This window comes from Poecilia reticulata, chromosome 20 (genome assembly GCF_904066995.2).
Source record: "Poecilia reticulata chromosome 20, P_reticulata-male-v2, whole genome shotgun sequence".
Lineage (NCBI taxonomy): Eukaryota > Metazoa > Chordata > Actinopteri > Cyprinodontiformes > Poeciliidae > Poecilia > Poecilia reticulata.
This window is the reverse complement of record NC_088849.1, coordinates 2,205,328-2,222,659: the sequence shown is the minus strand read 5'-3', so window position 1 is coordinate 2,222,659 and position 17,332 is coordinate 2,205,328. Positions and strand designations below refer to the sequence as shown.

Genomic DNA, 17,332 nt, shown 5'->3' with positions numbered 1-17,332 from the left:
TGCTTCACGTTGTCACGGTTGCTAAGCAACATAACGCAGAGATGGAGGCTAGGCAGCTAGCCGAAGGCTACAGTTTCTCTCTTCTGGTCGACCATATTCATGGCCTTCGAAGGACCCGTCTTCCGTAGACTGGGCCGTTTCTCACAGACATAATAAAAGGACAGACGCCTAATGGACCGCTCTCGTCTTATCAATACATATTTATATAAATATAAACATAAATAAATAATGATTAACACTGAATAATATTAATTTATACATACATAAATACATACACACACACACATATATATATATGTGTGTGTGTGTGTGTGTGTGTGTGTCCTTGACAGCACAGTGCCTCTGAGCTGTCAAGGACAGCACAGAGGCTCTCATCCTGGCCGCCCAGGAACAGGCCCTAAACACCAGAGCAATAGAGGCTCAGATCTACCACACCAGACAAGACCCAAGGTGTAGGTTGTGCAAGGAGGCCCCTGAGACAGTCCAGCACATAATAGCAGGGTGCAAGATGCTGGCAGGGAAAGCGTACATGGAACGACATAACCAAGTGGCGGGCATAGTGTACAGGAACATCTGTGCAGAATATGGACTGGAAGCCCCGATATCAAAGTGGGGAACACCCCCAAAAGTGGTGGAGAATGACCGAGCTAAGATCCTGTGGGACTTTCAGATCCAGACAGACAAGATGGTAATGGCGAACCAACCGGACATTGTGGTGGTGGATAAAGAACAGAGGAAAGCCGTTGTGGTGGATGTAGCAATACCAAGTGACTACAACATCAGGAAAAAGGAGCACGAGAAACTGGAGAAATACCAGGGCCTCAAGGAGGAATTGGAAAAGACCTGGAAGGTGAAGACCACAGTGGTGCCTGTGGTCATCGGTGCCCTCGGGGCAGTCACCCCCAAACTGGAGCAGTGGCTAAAACAGATCCCAGGAACAACATCAGACATCTCAGTCCAGAAATGTGCAGTTCTAGGCACAGCCAAGATACTGCACAGAACCCTCAAGCTCCCAGGCCTCAGGTAGAGGACCCAAGCTCAGAGGATGAAACAGACCACCCACGGAGGGTGAGAAGGGAATTTATATATATATATATATATATATATATATATATATATATATATATATATATATAAAATTTAGCTATGGCACGAACATGCTGCGTTATTGGGTATAAAATCCGATCACATATATATATATATATATATATATATATATATATATATATATATATATATATATATATATATATATATATATATATATACTGCAGTATATATATATATATACTGCTCAAAAAAATAAAGGGAACACTTAAACAACACAATATAACTCCAAGTAAATCAAACTTCTGTGAAATCAAACTGTCCACTTAGGAAGCAACACTGATTGACAATCAATTTCCCCTGCTGTTGTGCAAATGGAATAGACAACAGATGGAAATTATTGGCAATTAGCAAGACACACTCAATAAAGGAGTGGTTCTGCAGGTGGGGACCACAGACCACTTCTCAGTACCTATGCTGTCTGGCTGATGTTTTGGTCAGTTTTGAATGTTGGTGGTGCTTTCACACTCGTGGTAGCATGAGACGGACTCTACAACCCACACAAGTGGCTCAGGTAGTGCAGCTCATCCAGGATGGTACATCAATGCGAGCTGTGGCAAGAAGGTTTGCTGTGTCCGTCAGCGTAGTGTCCAGAGGCTGGAGGCGCTACCAGGAGACAGGCCAGTACACCAGGAGACGTGGAGGAGGCCGTAGGAGGGCAACAACCCAGCAGCAGGACCGCTACCTCCGCCTTTGTGCAAGAAGGAACAGGAGGAGCACTGCCAGAGCCCTGCAAAATGACCTCCAGCAGGCCACAAATGTGCATGTGTCTGCACAAACGGTTAGAAACCGACTCCATGAGGATGGTATGAGGGCCCGACGTCCACAGATGGGGGTTGTGCTCACAGCCCAACACCGTGCAGGACGCTTGGCATTTGCCAGAGAACACCAGGATTGGCAAATCCGCCACTGGCGCCTTGTGCTCTTCACAGATGAAAGCAGGTTCACACTGAGCACATGTGACAGACGTGACAGTCTGGAGACGCTATGGAGAGCGGTCTGTTGCCTGCAACATCCTTCAGCATGACCGGTTTGGCAATGGGTCAGTAATGGTGTGGGGTGGCATTTCTTTGGAGGGCCGCACAGCCCTCCATGTGCTCACCAGAGGTAGCCTGACTGCCATTAGGTACCGAGATGAGATCCTCAGACCCCTTGTGAGACCATATGCTGGTGCGGTTGGCCCTGGGTTCCTCCTAATGCAGGACAATACTAGACCTCATGTGGCTGGAGTGTGTCAGCAGTTCCTTTCCCCAGACCTGAATCCGATTGAGCACATCTGGGACATCATGTCTCGCTCCATCCACCAACGTCACATTGCACCACAGACTGTCCAGGAGTTGGCGGATGCTTTAGTCCAGGTCTGGGAGGAGATCCCTCAGGAGACCATCCGCCACCTCATCAGGAGCGTGCCCAGGCGTTGTAGGGAGGTCATACAGGCACGTGGAGGCCACACACAATACTGAGCCTCATTTTGACTTGTTTTAAGGACATTACATTAAAGTTGGATCAGCCTGTAGTGTGTTTTTTTACTTTAATTTTGTGTGTGGCTCCAAATCCAGGCTTCCATTGGTTAATAAATTTGATTTCCATTGATGATTTTTGTGTGATTTTGTTGTCAGCACATTCAACTTTGTACAGAACAAAGTATTCAATGAGAATATTTCATTCATTCAGATCTAGGATGTGTTATTTGAGTGTTCCCTTTATTTTTTTGAGCAGTGTATATACGGAAGCGCATTGCTATCATGCAGGAAAATTTTTTTTTAAGCGCTATCACGTTATAAGGTGATACGTATCTTGTTAAAACGTGATACATGTCTTGTATAAACGTGATATACAAGACACGTACCACGTGTCTTGTATACGTGATACGTATACAAGAAACAAGATATCTTTAACGTATCTTGTTAAAGATACGTGATACCTATCACGTATCTTTAACAAGATACGTGATAGGTATCTTGTTAAAACGTGATACGTATCTTGTATAAAAGTGATAATTTTATGTCCAGGAAGTGGCGGTATAAGGCTATTACAGTGGCTAACACGAATTGGTCAAGTTTCCCATCATGTTTGGTCTACACCAGTGGTTCGTAACCTTTTTTGAGGTACCGAAGGCTTCCGATTGTAGCTTCTGGCTAAAGAAATGGCTAAAAAGCGATTATAACGGAGGCTCAGATGTATTTGCTGAACATTTTCTGTTCAGATTTTGTTTTTGAACAGTACACTTGCTGAACAACAGCAACGGCTGTTCGTAACCAAGCAACCGAAATCAACAGAAGGCTAGATAGTGGCAAAAAACAAAACTAGAAAATTCCTGCAGAAATTTTACGGGGCATGCCAAAGTGTGCCCGTCGGCTTTCACCAGGCGTTATGATGCTAAAAATTTGCATTAATGCTAAAGAAAGCTGCAATGTAGTCAATAACCTGTGGAGAGGTAGAAGCATGTTGACTAAGCTGTACTTGTACCATTCACTATGTTAAAATTAATGCATAAGCTAAAATGAGCCAATATGCTAATGTTAGCCTACATGCTGGCAGTAGCATGTGGAGCAACACGACCATGTTGTTTTAATTTTACTTGCTCCATTCAGTATTCTAAACATGTCTAATTAATGATAAAATTAGTTAATAGCTAACTTTAGGTAAAAGGCTAGTGCTAATGCATTGCCTTGTGCACTAGTCAAGGGCAGTGAAATGCTAACCTTTGTGCTAATGTTAATGATGCATAAGCTGCACAAGGCAGTTCACTATCCTGAGAAAAAAACATAAAAAAGGCTAATATTATTATAAACATAAAAAAAGGCTAATATTATTGCACCGCCTATGGTGCAATAATAATATTGCACCATATTATGGTGCAATATAATATGGTGCAATTATATTGCACCATATGCAGACTTTTATTTTGAAACTTTCAGTAAGCTTCATTTTAACTACCTCACCAATTCAATGTGTTACAGTAGTTTGTTTAAACCAGTCACATAAAGCCCAAAAGAGCAATTACCTGATGTGAAAAATGTCAAGGCTTTTATTTTGAAAATGTCAGTAAGCTTCATTTTAAATAGCCACACTAATCCAATGTGTAACTGTGGTTTGGTTAATCCACCTATATAATGCCCCAGACAGCAAGTAGATCTAAATGCCAGCTCATCCCTAATGTGTGCTATTTGAGAGTTCCGCCATGTTGTAGTTCTGACCTTCAGTCATTGTAGTTCTAAAGAGCAGCTATACTATTGTGTGAGTGAGACACAAAGGGAGAAACAGAATTCTAACTGTTTGAAGCAGTTAGTTTTTCTGAACAAAGCAGTCCGAACAGCTCCTTCCTGTTCAGGATCTGTAAGAGCGATCCGAAAACCGTTTGAAGCATGTAGTCAAGGGCGGTGAAATGCTAATGTTTGTGTTAATGTCACAATCCTGACAAAAAACCCATAAAAAAAAGCTAAATATTATTGCACCGCCTACGGTGGTGCACTGATGTAAGAGGAATAGGCAGGCTGTTATTTTGAAAGTTTTGGTAAGCTTTATTTTAATGACCATACTAGTTCAATGTGTAACTGTGGTTTGTTTAAACCAGTAACATATAGCCCAAAAGAGCAATTACCTCATGTGAAAAATGTCAAGGCTTTTATTTTGAAAATTTCAGTAAACTTCATTTTAAACGGCCACACTAATCCAATGTGTAGCAGTGGTTTGGTTAATCCAGTTATATAATGACCAAAACAGCAAGTAGCTCTAAATGCCAGCTCAGCCCTCCTCTATAATAACTGAGTGTTCCACCATGTTGTAGTTCTGACCTTCTGCTCTGCCCTCTGTATTAAAGTGTTCCACCATGTTTAGAACTACAGACTTTGTAGTCCAAACCAGCAGCTGTGCTTTCTATGTATTCTGTTGCCATAGCGATTAATCCTCAGCCAACTGCTGTGTGTGTGAGAGACTTTATCTAACTTTATGAGACACCCAGTCAGTTTTAAAGAAAAAAGCAGTCCGAACAACCCCTTCCCGTTCGGGATCCGTAAGGCCGATCCAAAAACCGTTTGAAGCGTATGAGAGGTCTATTTGTCGTCTCCGATAGTCCCGTGATTCATATCTGTACACTCTTAGAAATGGCTGTAAATTTACGGCGGAATTCCAGCAGTAACATACTATTATTCCAAAATACGGTAGGATATTGTCAATTTGATGTCTTCTTCTCTTGTCACAATCAAGAGAAGAAGACATCTCTTCTTCTCTTGAAGAAGAGATGTCTTCATCAAGAGAAGACATTTTCTCTTGAAGAGAGAAGATGTCTCTCTTTTTTGCGGCAGTACCGCAAAATAATTGTACAATAGTTTTTTCCTAGGCAAGACATTTTACTTGTATTTGGATCTTAGAGAACCAGCATTTAAAGACAATATTAAACTGAAAGAAAAAAATACTTTCCATAATAAATCTTTTAGGGAATGAATCAAAATCTACAGAGCATAATCAAAAGTGTTAGATTACCAGTGTTGATGTTGTACGTTAAAAATACAATGTTAATTAAACACTTGTTCAGTCATGTATGCTGCATTTATACTGTTATGTATTCTGCATCTCAATAAAAATCTATTAAAAAAGGTACGTTTCATGTTAAGATCGTCATGTTTTTGATTTTGATTATTTTTTATGAATGCATTAACTTTCTGTTTGCGCAAGAGTATCAACTTATGCTTAACGTAAGTTTATTTGTTTGGATATTGCGGTACGACTGTTCAGTACAGAGGTGCTCAAGTCCAGTCCTTGAGAACTGCCATCCTGCAACTTTCAGATGCTTTCCTGTGCCAATTAACACGCCTGAATCAAATGAAAGGCTGGTTAGCAGGTCTGTTCAGAACTGATCCTGGTCTGTTGGAGTAAAGATACATAGAAAAGTTTCAGGACCTCTCGAGGACTGGATGTGAGCACCCTTGGTTTATTATTTTTGTTAGCAGCTAAAGCTAGCCAAGCAGGTGTAGCACGGGGTGTCTGGTGGTTAAACGAACATTAAAACTGTCAGAAAGGCCGTTCGAGTTAACAGTATTTAGCTGCGGAGTTGTTTTCTTGAAGTTTTCAGCTATAGACGGCATAATGGGGAGAGTGACTGTGCTGGACCGGTGGTTTGATCTATGCGATCAAAGCCTAAGCCAAAATGTTTTTGTCTTTATAAATAATAATAATAATAAATAATGACATATTGGCTGACTTTTTTTCTTCATTAGTATGTCATGTTGGTGACTGAAGCGTGTTATGATGACTTCAACACATTTCTTCTGACAGGTTGGCAGAAGAAATGCTGTCCAGAATGTTTCTATAAGCTGACTAATTTCTATTATATCTAATGTCTGAGTTGTGTTCATGGTAATTATTTCTGACATTTTTATGTTTTATGTTGTAGGTGGTGAAAATGCTCTACATGGTAAACCAGGTGGACTAAGTATTTTGGTGGGTCTGGTTAGTTTTGTTCACTTCTCTTTGAAATGTTTATTTATTATCCTAATGTGTCTGCTATTTATCCCGTTGTTCCTCCAGGCTGGGAAAACCAGGCATTCTTCTGTTGGTTCATGTGCTTTGTCCTACATCCAAAGGCCACAAGAAGAATCAAAAACAGCTCATGTCAAACTGTGGACCATGTTTTCATATATGTGCAGGTATGTGGTTATTCTAATGATCCTACTTCTTTGTAGAAGCACTTTCTCATTGGCTTTTTTTGCTATCTGAATGTAGCTGTGCTGCTAAATATATTTAATAATTTTTATTATTTGTCTTCTTATCATTATGTCAAAGATGCAAGCCAGTGTTGAAGCCTTCCTCATTGCTGTGAAACCAGGACAGCCCTTCCTCCTTCCTCCATGTTGGTGAAAACGAGCAGCACCAAAGACACTTCACCATCAGTGATCACAAGATCATCCAAGGTAGCTTTTGATGAACTTTGAAAGCACACTTCACCTTCAGTGCAAAGTACCATGACTTCCTTTACAACTTCTGTAAATTAATCCAGCCTACAGTTTTCAACATTGATGTGACTTGCACAACAATTGAGGAGTTTAAGATCCTTGCTTTTACTTTACCTGGCAGAGTGGACACTCTTTATTATGATGATCATTTAAATGCATACTGTATCAATGAGAGGATTTGTTTTTATGTTCTTCCAATTAAAGACTTGGGTTATTACAGTCCCTGTGGCAAGCAGTTTTCTGCATGGTCAGCATTGAAGGCCATATTGTCTTTGAGAGGGTCCAGCCGACATACCAGACAGGACAGTGTTGTCCATCTTCTACATCTTCAACCTCCAATATCAACATGAGGTAGCCAAGACTTTGGAGTTCATTCAACGGTAAAACCATTCCTATGATTTTTTTTTAAATGAGCAAAATACAATGACATGGTTTAAAAGTTTTAAAGCAAGTACTAGATATGTTCTCAACAAACCCATGGCACTTCAACAATATTATTTTACCTTTATCTGGAAATAATGTGTTTATTCTCGCCATACAGTCCTCTGTATTAAATATTGCTTGAAATATACCAAGCAATATAGGAATACCAGTTTATTCCTCTGTATTTAGTTTAATTTCTTAGTTTATTCTCATTTTATTCTTAATTCATTTCCATTTAGTTTCCTTTGATTAGTATTATCCTCTCTTGGTTTATTGCTATGTCCACTTTAGTTTCTTGCTAGATTTATTTTATCGTTTATTGACGCACCATCGGTAATCTTCACTCATCACCTGCTGCGCCGCCTAATCGTCATGTGTTTCACATCATGTGTTAATTTTTCACTGTTTTGCGTCGGATTCTGTGTTTTTATGGCATAATACACATCTAGTTTGTCGCTACGTTTTATGTCCCGCTTCTCCTATTTCAGAGTTTTGCGCAATGTGTGCGTCGTTTTTTTTTTTTAACCCCCTATGGTGCGTAGCGTTCAGGAAACGTATTGATGGGGAAAAGGCAGGCTGACATAAACCTTTTAAAACTTAAAACAACGGAAACAATTTCTATATTCTTATTATTGAAATTTAAAAGTGCTGTGGTATTGTTGTTCTAACACACCCGTTTCATACCGGACCACTTACAGCGCCAGTGTTATCGCTATGAAATGAACGCCCTCTATCGTGGTATCACCAATGGAGGGATTTCTTTATTTAAATGGGTTCTATCGTGGTATCACCCATGGAGGGATTTCTTTATTTAAATGGGTTCATTTTTCAGAGGGATACAAAGTGTTTTTAGTAATTACATGTTTATAAGAGCGATTTTCTGTTGTCCTTCCATGGAAGCGTGCAGCCTTCAAACGGAAATAAAACACTTTTTAATGTAAGTTACTGCTTTGACATGACATCCTCAACAAAATATAAAATATTTGAAAATCAGACACCAGACAAGTGAATCACAGCAATGTCATCAGCCAGTGTAACGCTTAACTGATGCGGTGAAGCTACTAGTAGCAGGAGAATGGAGCTGCGCCAAAAAGCTACAAACACTGAATAGAAGAAGAGCTACCATCCATACATTTGCAGCCATGCATGTTTTAATGTTACGAAATACAGTTTTAGCAAGTTGCTCAAAGTCTAAACTGGTGCATTTAAGGTGTAAAGTTTACCTTCGACCAAATGCCCCCCAAAGGAATCCCAGTGCCCCCCTTTCGTAAAAATTTCCGCTAGCGCCCCCTGCCGTCCTCTGAACGCCCCCTGGGGGGGCGGTACCGCCCACGTTGAGAACAGCTAGCTTAGACAAAATCAAACCACTTGAAATAATACCCAAGATGTCTGTCCAGGGAGGGCGGAAAGACAGAAAAGGTTTGAAAAGAGAAGTGCTTTCCTGAGTGTTAAGGAGTTTAAGCATCTGTTTTGGTCGTTTACTGAACCCACCTCTGGTTTCTTTGGCAGGTTATGTCAGAGCAAGGTTTAATGGAATGGCAGGGGCCAAAGACATATTGGTGGTCTTTGAATCCCATACAACGAGCCACACATCCACTGGGATAGGTCCGCCCATTGGAGGCACACACTGGGATGAAACGATATGGGCAGTTACAGGGTAGATCTGAGAGACACAGAGGGAGAGAGAGAGAGTTAAAACTCACAGATCAGGACACATAAACACGTGAGCCAATGAAATATGGCCATCTGACAGTTTATCTTTTTGATGGCCTTGTCAAATATTCCCCAACCCAAGTGAAATCATTAAAGACACCAACCAGTAGAAGTCCAATGGACACTTTCTGTGGGACATTTTCTGGTAGAGCAGATTGTTTCTCCAGCGAAGCAGGAACACGTGTTGCAGTCAGTTCTAAAGGTCGTCCCATGGTCTGATGGTGGAGTACAGCAAAGCAACAAAAGACAAAGGACCTACTTATTGAAAGCGTCATTATTTCACAAAAAAGTAGTTTAAAGCTTTTGGTCTTCTGACTTTGCATATAAAAGCAGTGTACTGTACTGGAGACAGAGTCATTACAGTAATGTTACCAAATGACAAGGGGCTTAAAGTCGTACTACAGAGTTACACAGAATAAATGTTTTTCAGCAGGTATGGCTGCATGATGAAACTTAATTCAATACTGCGCTAGTAGAATCCATATACTGGTACTAATCAGTATCAATCTTGAAGTTCTAACCTTGGTGTTGTTCAGTAATAGCTTTGGATAACTATTAAGTGGCAAATTCAATTATTAACAAAGGTAGTCATTATAATCACAATAACCAAGTTGTGGCACCATCTGACTATCAGGGTGTAGTCAAACAGCTTTCAGTCAATTATTGTTTATGAATACTCGCCTTGTGATGTATGATGTTGTCGAAAAATAGTTAAGAGTGGGAATTTACAAGGTGGCATAATTATTCAATCAATCAATAATTTATTGCTGTAGCCCTGCACATCTGCACATATCATCTATAATGGCCACCGAAGTGCTTCACAAAAAAGACATATCAGCTGGCTAAAAGCAAGATAGATAAAACAAAGAGGTAGATGAAGCCAAAATTTCCATCATGCATTGGAGAATTAAAAGCCTATCTAAATAAAAAAGCTTTGATGGAAACATGTACACCATATGTGGTGGCCAACAACGTCTCTCCAAAATGCAAGATTAAGTCATAAAATTGTTCAACTTCCAGTTAAAATACTTCTGTAAAGAAACTATAATGTAGGAACATCTAACTAAACTGAGTGAAAATGAAAAGAATAAGGAAAACAACCTTTTGATAAAACAGAAAACAAAACATTTTAATAAAATAATATTTGCTGGTATATGTGGTGCTGTCCTATACTGGGTATGGAATGGGGGTTCTGCAGCTGCCAGCATTGCAGTGGGGGTGTGTCACCGACTGCTGCTTCTGGCTCAGGTTGGTGGACCATCCTCTGGTCCTCTTGAGTTCTAGCTAAGGCGGCTGTCTGGTGCCTTAGGGGCTGGGGGTGGTCAGGTAGGAGGAGGTCTCTCCTGCTTTGTCTTGCTACCAGAGGTTTGTCCATCCATCTCCCATTATTCTAGCATTTAGCAAAAAGAAAATGCTAAATGCTAATTGTTATGAGTACATAACTCCGGTTATGTACTCATAAACAAAGCCATTCCTCTAGTCTGTGTCCTGCATGTTGTTGTTAGCAGATCCTCTGCAGAACCTTGACCTGCTGAGGAGGAAGTTGGGCCTTTTGAATTAGCTGTGTTGGAGCAGACATATCTACACCTGGATGGACATCAGCCCTGGAGGACTGGAGCTGGATACCCAGAGTCTAGTCTTTATTCACGGTGTTCTATTCACTGCTGACTGAATAGAACTTATAACCATAATTCTTATACCTCTTATGTATTTTAAAAGACATAAGACTTACTCTTTCGTTGCCCCTCTACAACGCAGCCCTTGTCTGTTTCCACACAGGGAATCTCCACGCAGTTCTCCAGACGCCCACTGGTGCCACAGCTGCACATCTCGTGGCAACTGGGAGCTCCATCACGAGTTGGAACTTGGGTGAGAGCGTCCTGCTGCACCAGAAATTCAGAAGCCTCTCCCATTTTACAACCTGAAACACACCGAGATCTCAGACACCAAGGTATAACGCCTAACAGATAGCTAACACTGCGGCGGCAGCGCCCCCTACCTGGCACACAGAGATATGGTTGACAGTTGATTTCATCAAGACAGCCCTTTCTGTTGACCTGGCATAAGTGGTTGCTTTGACATGGATTAGGGTTGCATGGATGGATGATCTCCTCCACTATGGTGTTGCTCAGTGAACTTGGTGCTGTAGGGATGGAAGACCTGAGTCAATTTGTGATGACAGATTTCATCCAGCATATAAAATGAAACAAAATATTGACAAATGACAAATTCCAGATCGATCTATCTATCTATCTATCTATCTATCTATCTATCTATCTATCTATCTATCTATCTATCTATCTATCTATCTATCTATCTATCTATCTATCTATCTATCTATCTATCTATCTATCTATCTATCTATCTATCTATCTATCTATCTATCTATCTATCTATCTATCTATCTATCTATAGATTGGCAAAGTGGTAAAAGCTTGACAGAATGTTCATGACTAAAGGAGGCTCCTTTAATAAAACTAAAGCAAAGAATAGCTCCTTCCAAACACTGGAAGATAAAATATCATAAACAGCAACTTACTGAGATATCTGTGGAGGGGGATGCAGCGTTCAGGGTCATCGATGGGAGACAGCACCTCACAGAGCCTCTCTGGGGTTTGTCCTTCATGAAAGCGTTTATTATCCCCACACTTGGTCAGAATATCCACACAGTCTGACCTGAGAGCAGAAGGAAAGTCAAAAGAAAATACAAGATGACTGAAATCTGACATGCTAATTGTTTAAGTGGGAGTATTATGTATTTTCCAAGCACATAGTGCCATTTTATACAATCAATCAACTATGTCACCTTGAGTTGTTATAAAGATGCTAAATATATCAAACATGACTTAAAAGAAATTTTGCCTCTTGATGAGTTGGAAATGGCTTCTGTCTCTTTAAGAACCCTGTACCCTTTTTAACACTCTTCCTTCAACACATCATTATAACAATGCTCCTCCATGATGCTATTCACAACTGTTCTTAGGAGAGTTGTAATTTGTATGATGAGCTCAGCAGACTCACAGTTCCACCAGTTGTTTTCTAATTGCTGCTGCCACTAGTCTGGAGGAGCTGAGGGGGTAAGGGTGCTCTGTGAGGTGGAAGCTTTGGATAAATAGGTGGGGCTTTTTATGAGCAAGTGTTTAGACAGCTCTAGATGGTTGTAGCAAAAGATGCATGACTGATGCAAAAAAAAAAACTTTACTAAAAAAAGCATCTTTATTACAATGTGTCAGAGTTTCTAATTGCTGAAGACTAGGGGTGCACCGGTTGCAGTTTTCTGGCCAATTGCCAATCACCATCTTCAAAAAGTTTGATCTGCCAATTACAAATCTGGCTGATTCTGACTTTTTTATCTGAAATGTCACTAAATATAGCAAGAAAGGCTGAGTTGGTAACAGTGCAGACATGACGTGGTGGGCCAGTTTGTCAGAGCAACAGACGTCAGTGGTTGATATTTAGACCTCTGTTGAGGAAGATAGGATAGGCTTCACGTTTAAGTATCAACTGATCACCAATCTGATTTATTGTGCACCTCTACCGGACACATGAATGTAAATGCTCCGTTTCACTGAAAACCAGCTCTGTGTAAACGAAGCCTTAGTCAGAAAAGCTTTAGAACTAATTTGAATTTTGACCTAAACTTAATGTACTGTTTCATAGCTAAGAATGTAGGTGTGGTTAAACCTATCTGAGATGACCCGTTGAAAAACAATACTATACAAGTAGACTTAATTGAGCTGTATTAATAAAGGATTCCATCTTAAAATAATGTTTTAAGTTTGCAAAACACTCTCCTGTCAATGAAAGCACATCATTTTCAAAGCAAAACTGTTGTACTGTGCACTAGAAAGACTTTTAAATCAAGTAAGCACAAATGGAGAAAAATACTGAGGTATTTTTGTTTGGTGCAGAGGGCAGAAGCCCTGTGAGACTGCAGCACAGTGGAAGTTAATACCTGTCAGCTGTGGTATTTCTACCATAGCATTTCTGCCTCTCTGTGTCCTTCTAGTCCTGCAGCCATTTTGTTACGCAGCCAGGTCTTAAACTTACCATGAAAGAATCATGGATTCCTTCCATGATTCTGTCCTATGTCTTCATAGGACATAGGACATATGTCCTATGTCTTGAGGGAAGATAAGTTAAAAGTTTGTTCCAGTTGCTCTTTTGCTCCTCTGCTTTAGGAACAATATTTCCTCTTCAAGTTAATTAAGATTCTGGGTCGTTTTTCATGCTTTACCCCTGCTAAATAGTTACCAGTTTTAACTAGTTTTTACAAAGTATTGTAACAACTTTGTAACAACTGCTCCAAGATAAATGACATTTGAGATTTTCTCCTGGATTTTGATAACAATACTACACTACAAAGTGATCAGTAGACCTACTTGCATATGACGCTCCCCCTGGATTTGCTGTGGCAGGGTTTGATCTGCAGAGAGCAGGCCACCGCCTTCCACATGTCTGGCAGACACTTCCTGATGTCCAGGACTGGGATGTTCATGAAGGGCATCTTGATCGTTCCGTTGGACCACAGCTTGATGTCGTTCATGGCACCTTGGTCTGACTGCATGTTACAGCTACGGAACAGCTCCGTGGGCCTATAGATACACACACACACGCCTTATTAGAGTAAGTGGATATGTCTGTTAAATTTATTTTAACAGTTTTAAGAAAAAAATATGGCACAACTGCAAAACTGCATCTAAAACATGAAACTTCTGGATAAATGTCATTTGGACAACTGGGATCAAGTTAATGTGTGACCATAAAGCGCATCTCTATATTTGGAAAAACAAACATCTTGTCCCAAGTGTCGGATGTAATGATTCTAGCTTATTTTCCGGCCACATGAACACCTTGAAGTCCCTAAAGGCCTAGACACACCGCTTGAATTCGACTTCTTCCTGATGCACACGATACGACTACTAGGTCTAGTGTTGTGTCGTTCATGTATAATTTGTTCACATCAGTGAATGAACTGAAGTGAATCACTTCATTGAGTGACTTATTCATTTCGCAGTTCAGGTTAGGTCAGTGGAAGCGTGCCAAATGGATGGAACTTCAACATTTTGTGACTCAGAATAATAAAATAAAGATTCATCCACTTCTGCAGTGTACTGTGATTTGTTCACAGATAATGAGTGAGTCGCCTGGTGAACAATGTTAGTACTCTCTGATCCCTGAGTCAGTATGTACGCCTGCCTTGCTCTTTTTCTGTCTCCTTTCCTCTCAGTCTCATTATTGATCAAAGAGTGTGCAGACCAGCTAGCCCATGTGCTCACGGACATCTTCAATACATCACTGTATCAGGCCATTGTCCCCTCATGTTTTAAGTCAGCTATTATTATTCCATTGCCCAAGAAACCAACTATCACATGTCTTAATGACTTTCGACCCGTTGCATTAAGATCTATCATCATGAAGTGCTTTGAGAGAGTGGTTAAGGGTCATATAATCTCTATACTGCCTCCATAATTTGACCCTTTCCAGTTTGCATACAAATCTAACCGCTCTACTAAGGATGTCATCTCCACTGCTCTTCATCCGAGCCTGGTACACCTGGTGAAAAGAAACACCCACATATGGATGCTGTTTTTGGATTTCAGCTCAGCATTCAATATGATCATCCCCCACGACTTGGTATGCAAACTGGTCCCCCTGGGCTTCAATACCCCATTGTGCAACTGGCTGCTAGGCTTTTCCACGGACAGAACTCAGTCTTGTCTGTGTGGAAAATAACACCTCCAATGTCATTTCTTTAAATACTGGCTCCCCACAGAGCTGTGTCCTGACGCCCCTGCTGTTTACCCTGATGACCCACGACTGTCATCCCAGGTTTAACACCAACCACATCATGAAATATGCAGACGACACAACAGTGAACAACAGAAAAGAGGTACAACATCTTGTGGACTGGTGCAGAATAAACAACCTGCTCCTGAAGGTCGACAAGACAAAAGAGATCATTGTTGACTTCAGGAGGTCACAACCCAACCACACACCACTCCTCATCAGGGCCGTGCAGAGACCACTAAAGGGGCAGGTGCTCAACAACAAAAAAAGGGCACATCTAACCGCATTCTAGGACAGAATATTAACAAAGCCACTCAGCTTTCAGAGTTTAATAAACAAAGATAAATTTCAAAAATGTGATATATACAATCAAAGCTAACAAGCATCTCCATATAGAGCATAACACTATGCCTATGTAAGATATTTTATTAGTCATTTCTTTCTGCAGGTCTACTTTGTTATAGGAAAGTATTGCAATATTCAAACCCGTAATTTAGCAAGATATGTAAATCAGAGCTGGACTAGACATATTTGTCTTTACAGAATTACACTATTAAAAATATAAACAAGGGCACAATGCAACCTTTTAGTGTACTGTAATCTATAAAAAAGAGCTGCCTGTTTGCTGCAGTGGAGATGAAGATGGTCCATTCAGGAAAGCAGAGCTGCATCAAACTTTAACGTGGAACTGCAGAAAAACGAAAAAAAAGATAGAAAAAATTGAGTTGTTAATGCTTGCCACCATGAGAAAAGCCTACTGAGTTTTGCTTAAAAAAAACTTTAAAAAAAATTTAAATCACACATTTTTGACTCATGAAGTTAACTTTTTTTGCAAAACAAACTTGTTTAACTTCATACTCTACGAACCAGACCCTAAACTTAAAGTCTGGGTTGAGTTTTTCTCCCCTTCATTAATGTCACTTTTATTACATTCATTATATCTATCATGGTAATTCAGGGAGAGTTATTTTTAATTCTAAATGAATATCCTTGTTGGACTTTTATTTAAGTGTTATTCTCCTTCAAGATACATTTACCTCACGCCAGAATAAATGAAATGTACATTATGCAGCAAAGGAACTTAGAAGATCGGACATATATCCATTATGGAGATGATCAGTTTTGGACGGGCGATGTGCCCTTATTGCATAAGCAATACTAAAGAATGACTGATATCATTAAAGATACAGGGGAGAAGCTTTTTAGTTATCTAGCTTTGCTAGCAAAGTGGTTAGCTATCAGCTAGCTAATAGTACAACAACAACAGCCTAATGTCTGTATAATAAAAATAGTGAATCGATAGATAACAGTTTTTTCTCACCTGGCTGTCTCCTCCCGCTCAGTAGTTCTTCAGAGAAAGGCAGACGCAGAGGCCTGTCAGTGTCTGTTGTATTTCATTACCTCTCTGCTTAAACCGCGACTCCGAGCTGAAGCAGAAACGATACTTCAACGTTTTCCGTCATCTGACAAGTAGCAAGTCTACTCCACTTTATTCACCAAAAACGTTTTTTTTCTTTTAATTCACCAAAAACTTCTGTAATCTGGAATGTTCGCTACGTTGACCTTCTTCTTCTTCGTGTGAGAGGAGGGTGAGTGGAGAGCGGAAGAAGAGCGAAAGAGAGAGCGATTGTATTTCTATATCTTTGACTTTTTTCTTACTGTTTTTTCACTTGGTGTTTATGTTAATTGTTTAGATGTGATTTTGTGTTAATTTTGTCACGTTTTAAGGGGTTTTTGTTTGGGTTCGGGTGTGGCCGTCAGGCGTGCCTGGCTGGCTGGCGTCTGACGACGCCATGGTGTCTGGTGGTGGGGTTTTCTCCACGCTGACACGGAGGAACGGCGTCAAGGTGGGCGCCGGTTCTCCATGTGTCGTGGAGGAAGTTTGTTTGGCGGTGGGCGAGGTGATTGGACATGGGTCCATCAAGTCGGCAGCTCGCATGAGTGGAGCTCTCGTCTTGTTCTTGGAGAAAGTGGAGCAAGCTCAACAGCTAGTTGAGGTAGGCGTTTCTGTCAAAGGCCTGTTTTTGCAAATATCACCGCTGATTTTGATTACATCTTGTTTGCCACGTCCTCTAACATGAAGTGTTTTGGTTGCGGTCAGGAGGGGCACATTATTAAAATGTGTCCTGACAGGGCCGGGCTGGCCCCGCCGAGTGCAAAGCAGCAGCCCGCTGCTGCTGAACAGGTGGGGAGCCCACCTGGTGAGGCTGGAGCAGTGGAGGACCCCACTGCCGCAGCGGAGTATCCCTCGGCGGCTGCGGTGGAGGAACCCGTGGTGGTGGCGGGGGAGCCCGCTGCAGAGGAGCAGGCGGAAGGTACTGTTGAGGTATCGGTAGTGGAAAGTG

General features: G+C 40.9%; 1 protein-coding gene across 2 annotated transcripts in view; it reads right to left on the bottom strand.

Annotated features, from left to right (window-relative positions):
• reck (reversion-inducing-cysteine-rich protein with kazal motifs) overlaps positions 1 to 17,332 on the bottom strand; it is a 100,121-nt gene that overhangs the window by 35,652 nt on the left and 47,137 nt on the right. For both annotated transcript variants that reach the window (XM_008438545.3, XM_008438544.3), the window contains exons 11-16: positions 13,580 to 13,792; positions 11,737 to 11,873; positions 11,197 to 11,340; positions 10,930 to 11,118; positions 9,302 to 9,412; positions 8,976 to 9,147 (exon numbers count right to left, since the gene is read on the bottom strand). In XM_008438545.3, the coding sequence (XP_008436767.1) occupies positions 8,976 to 9,147; positions 9,302 to 9,412; positions 10,930 to 11,118; positions 11,197 to 11,340; positions 11,737 to 11,873; positions 13,580 to 13,792 (966 nt within the window). The remainder of the gene's footprint in view (positions 1 to 8,975; positions 9,148 to 9,301; positions 9,413 to 10,929; positions 11,119 to 11,196; positions 11,341 to 11,736; positions 11,874 to 13,579; positions 13,793 to 17,332) is intronic.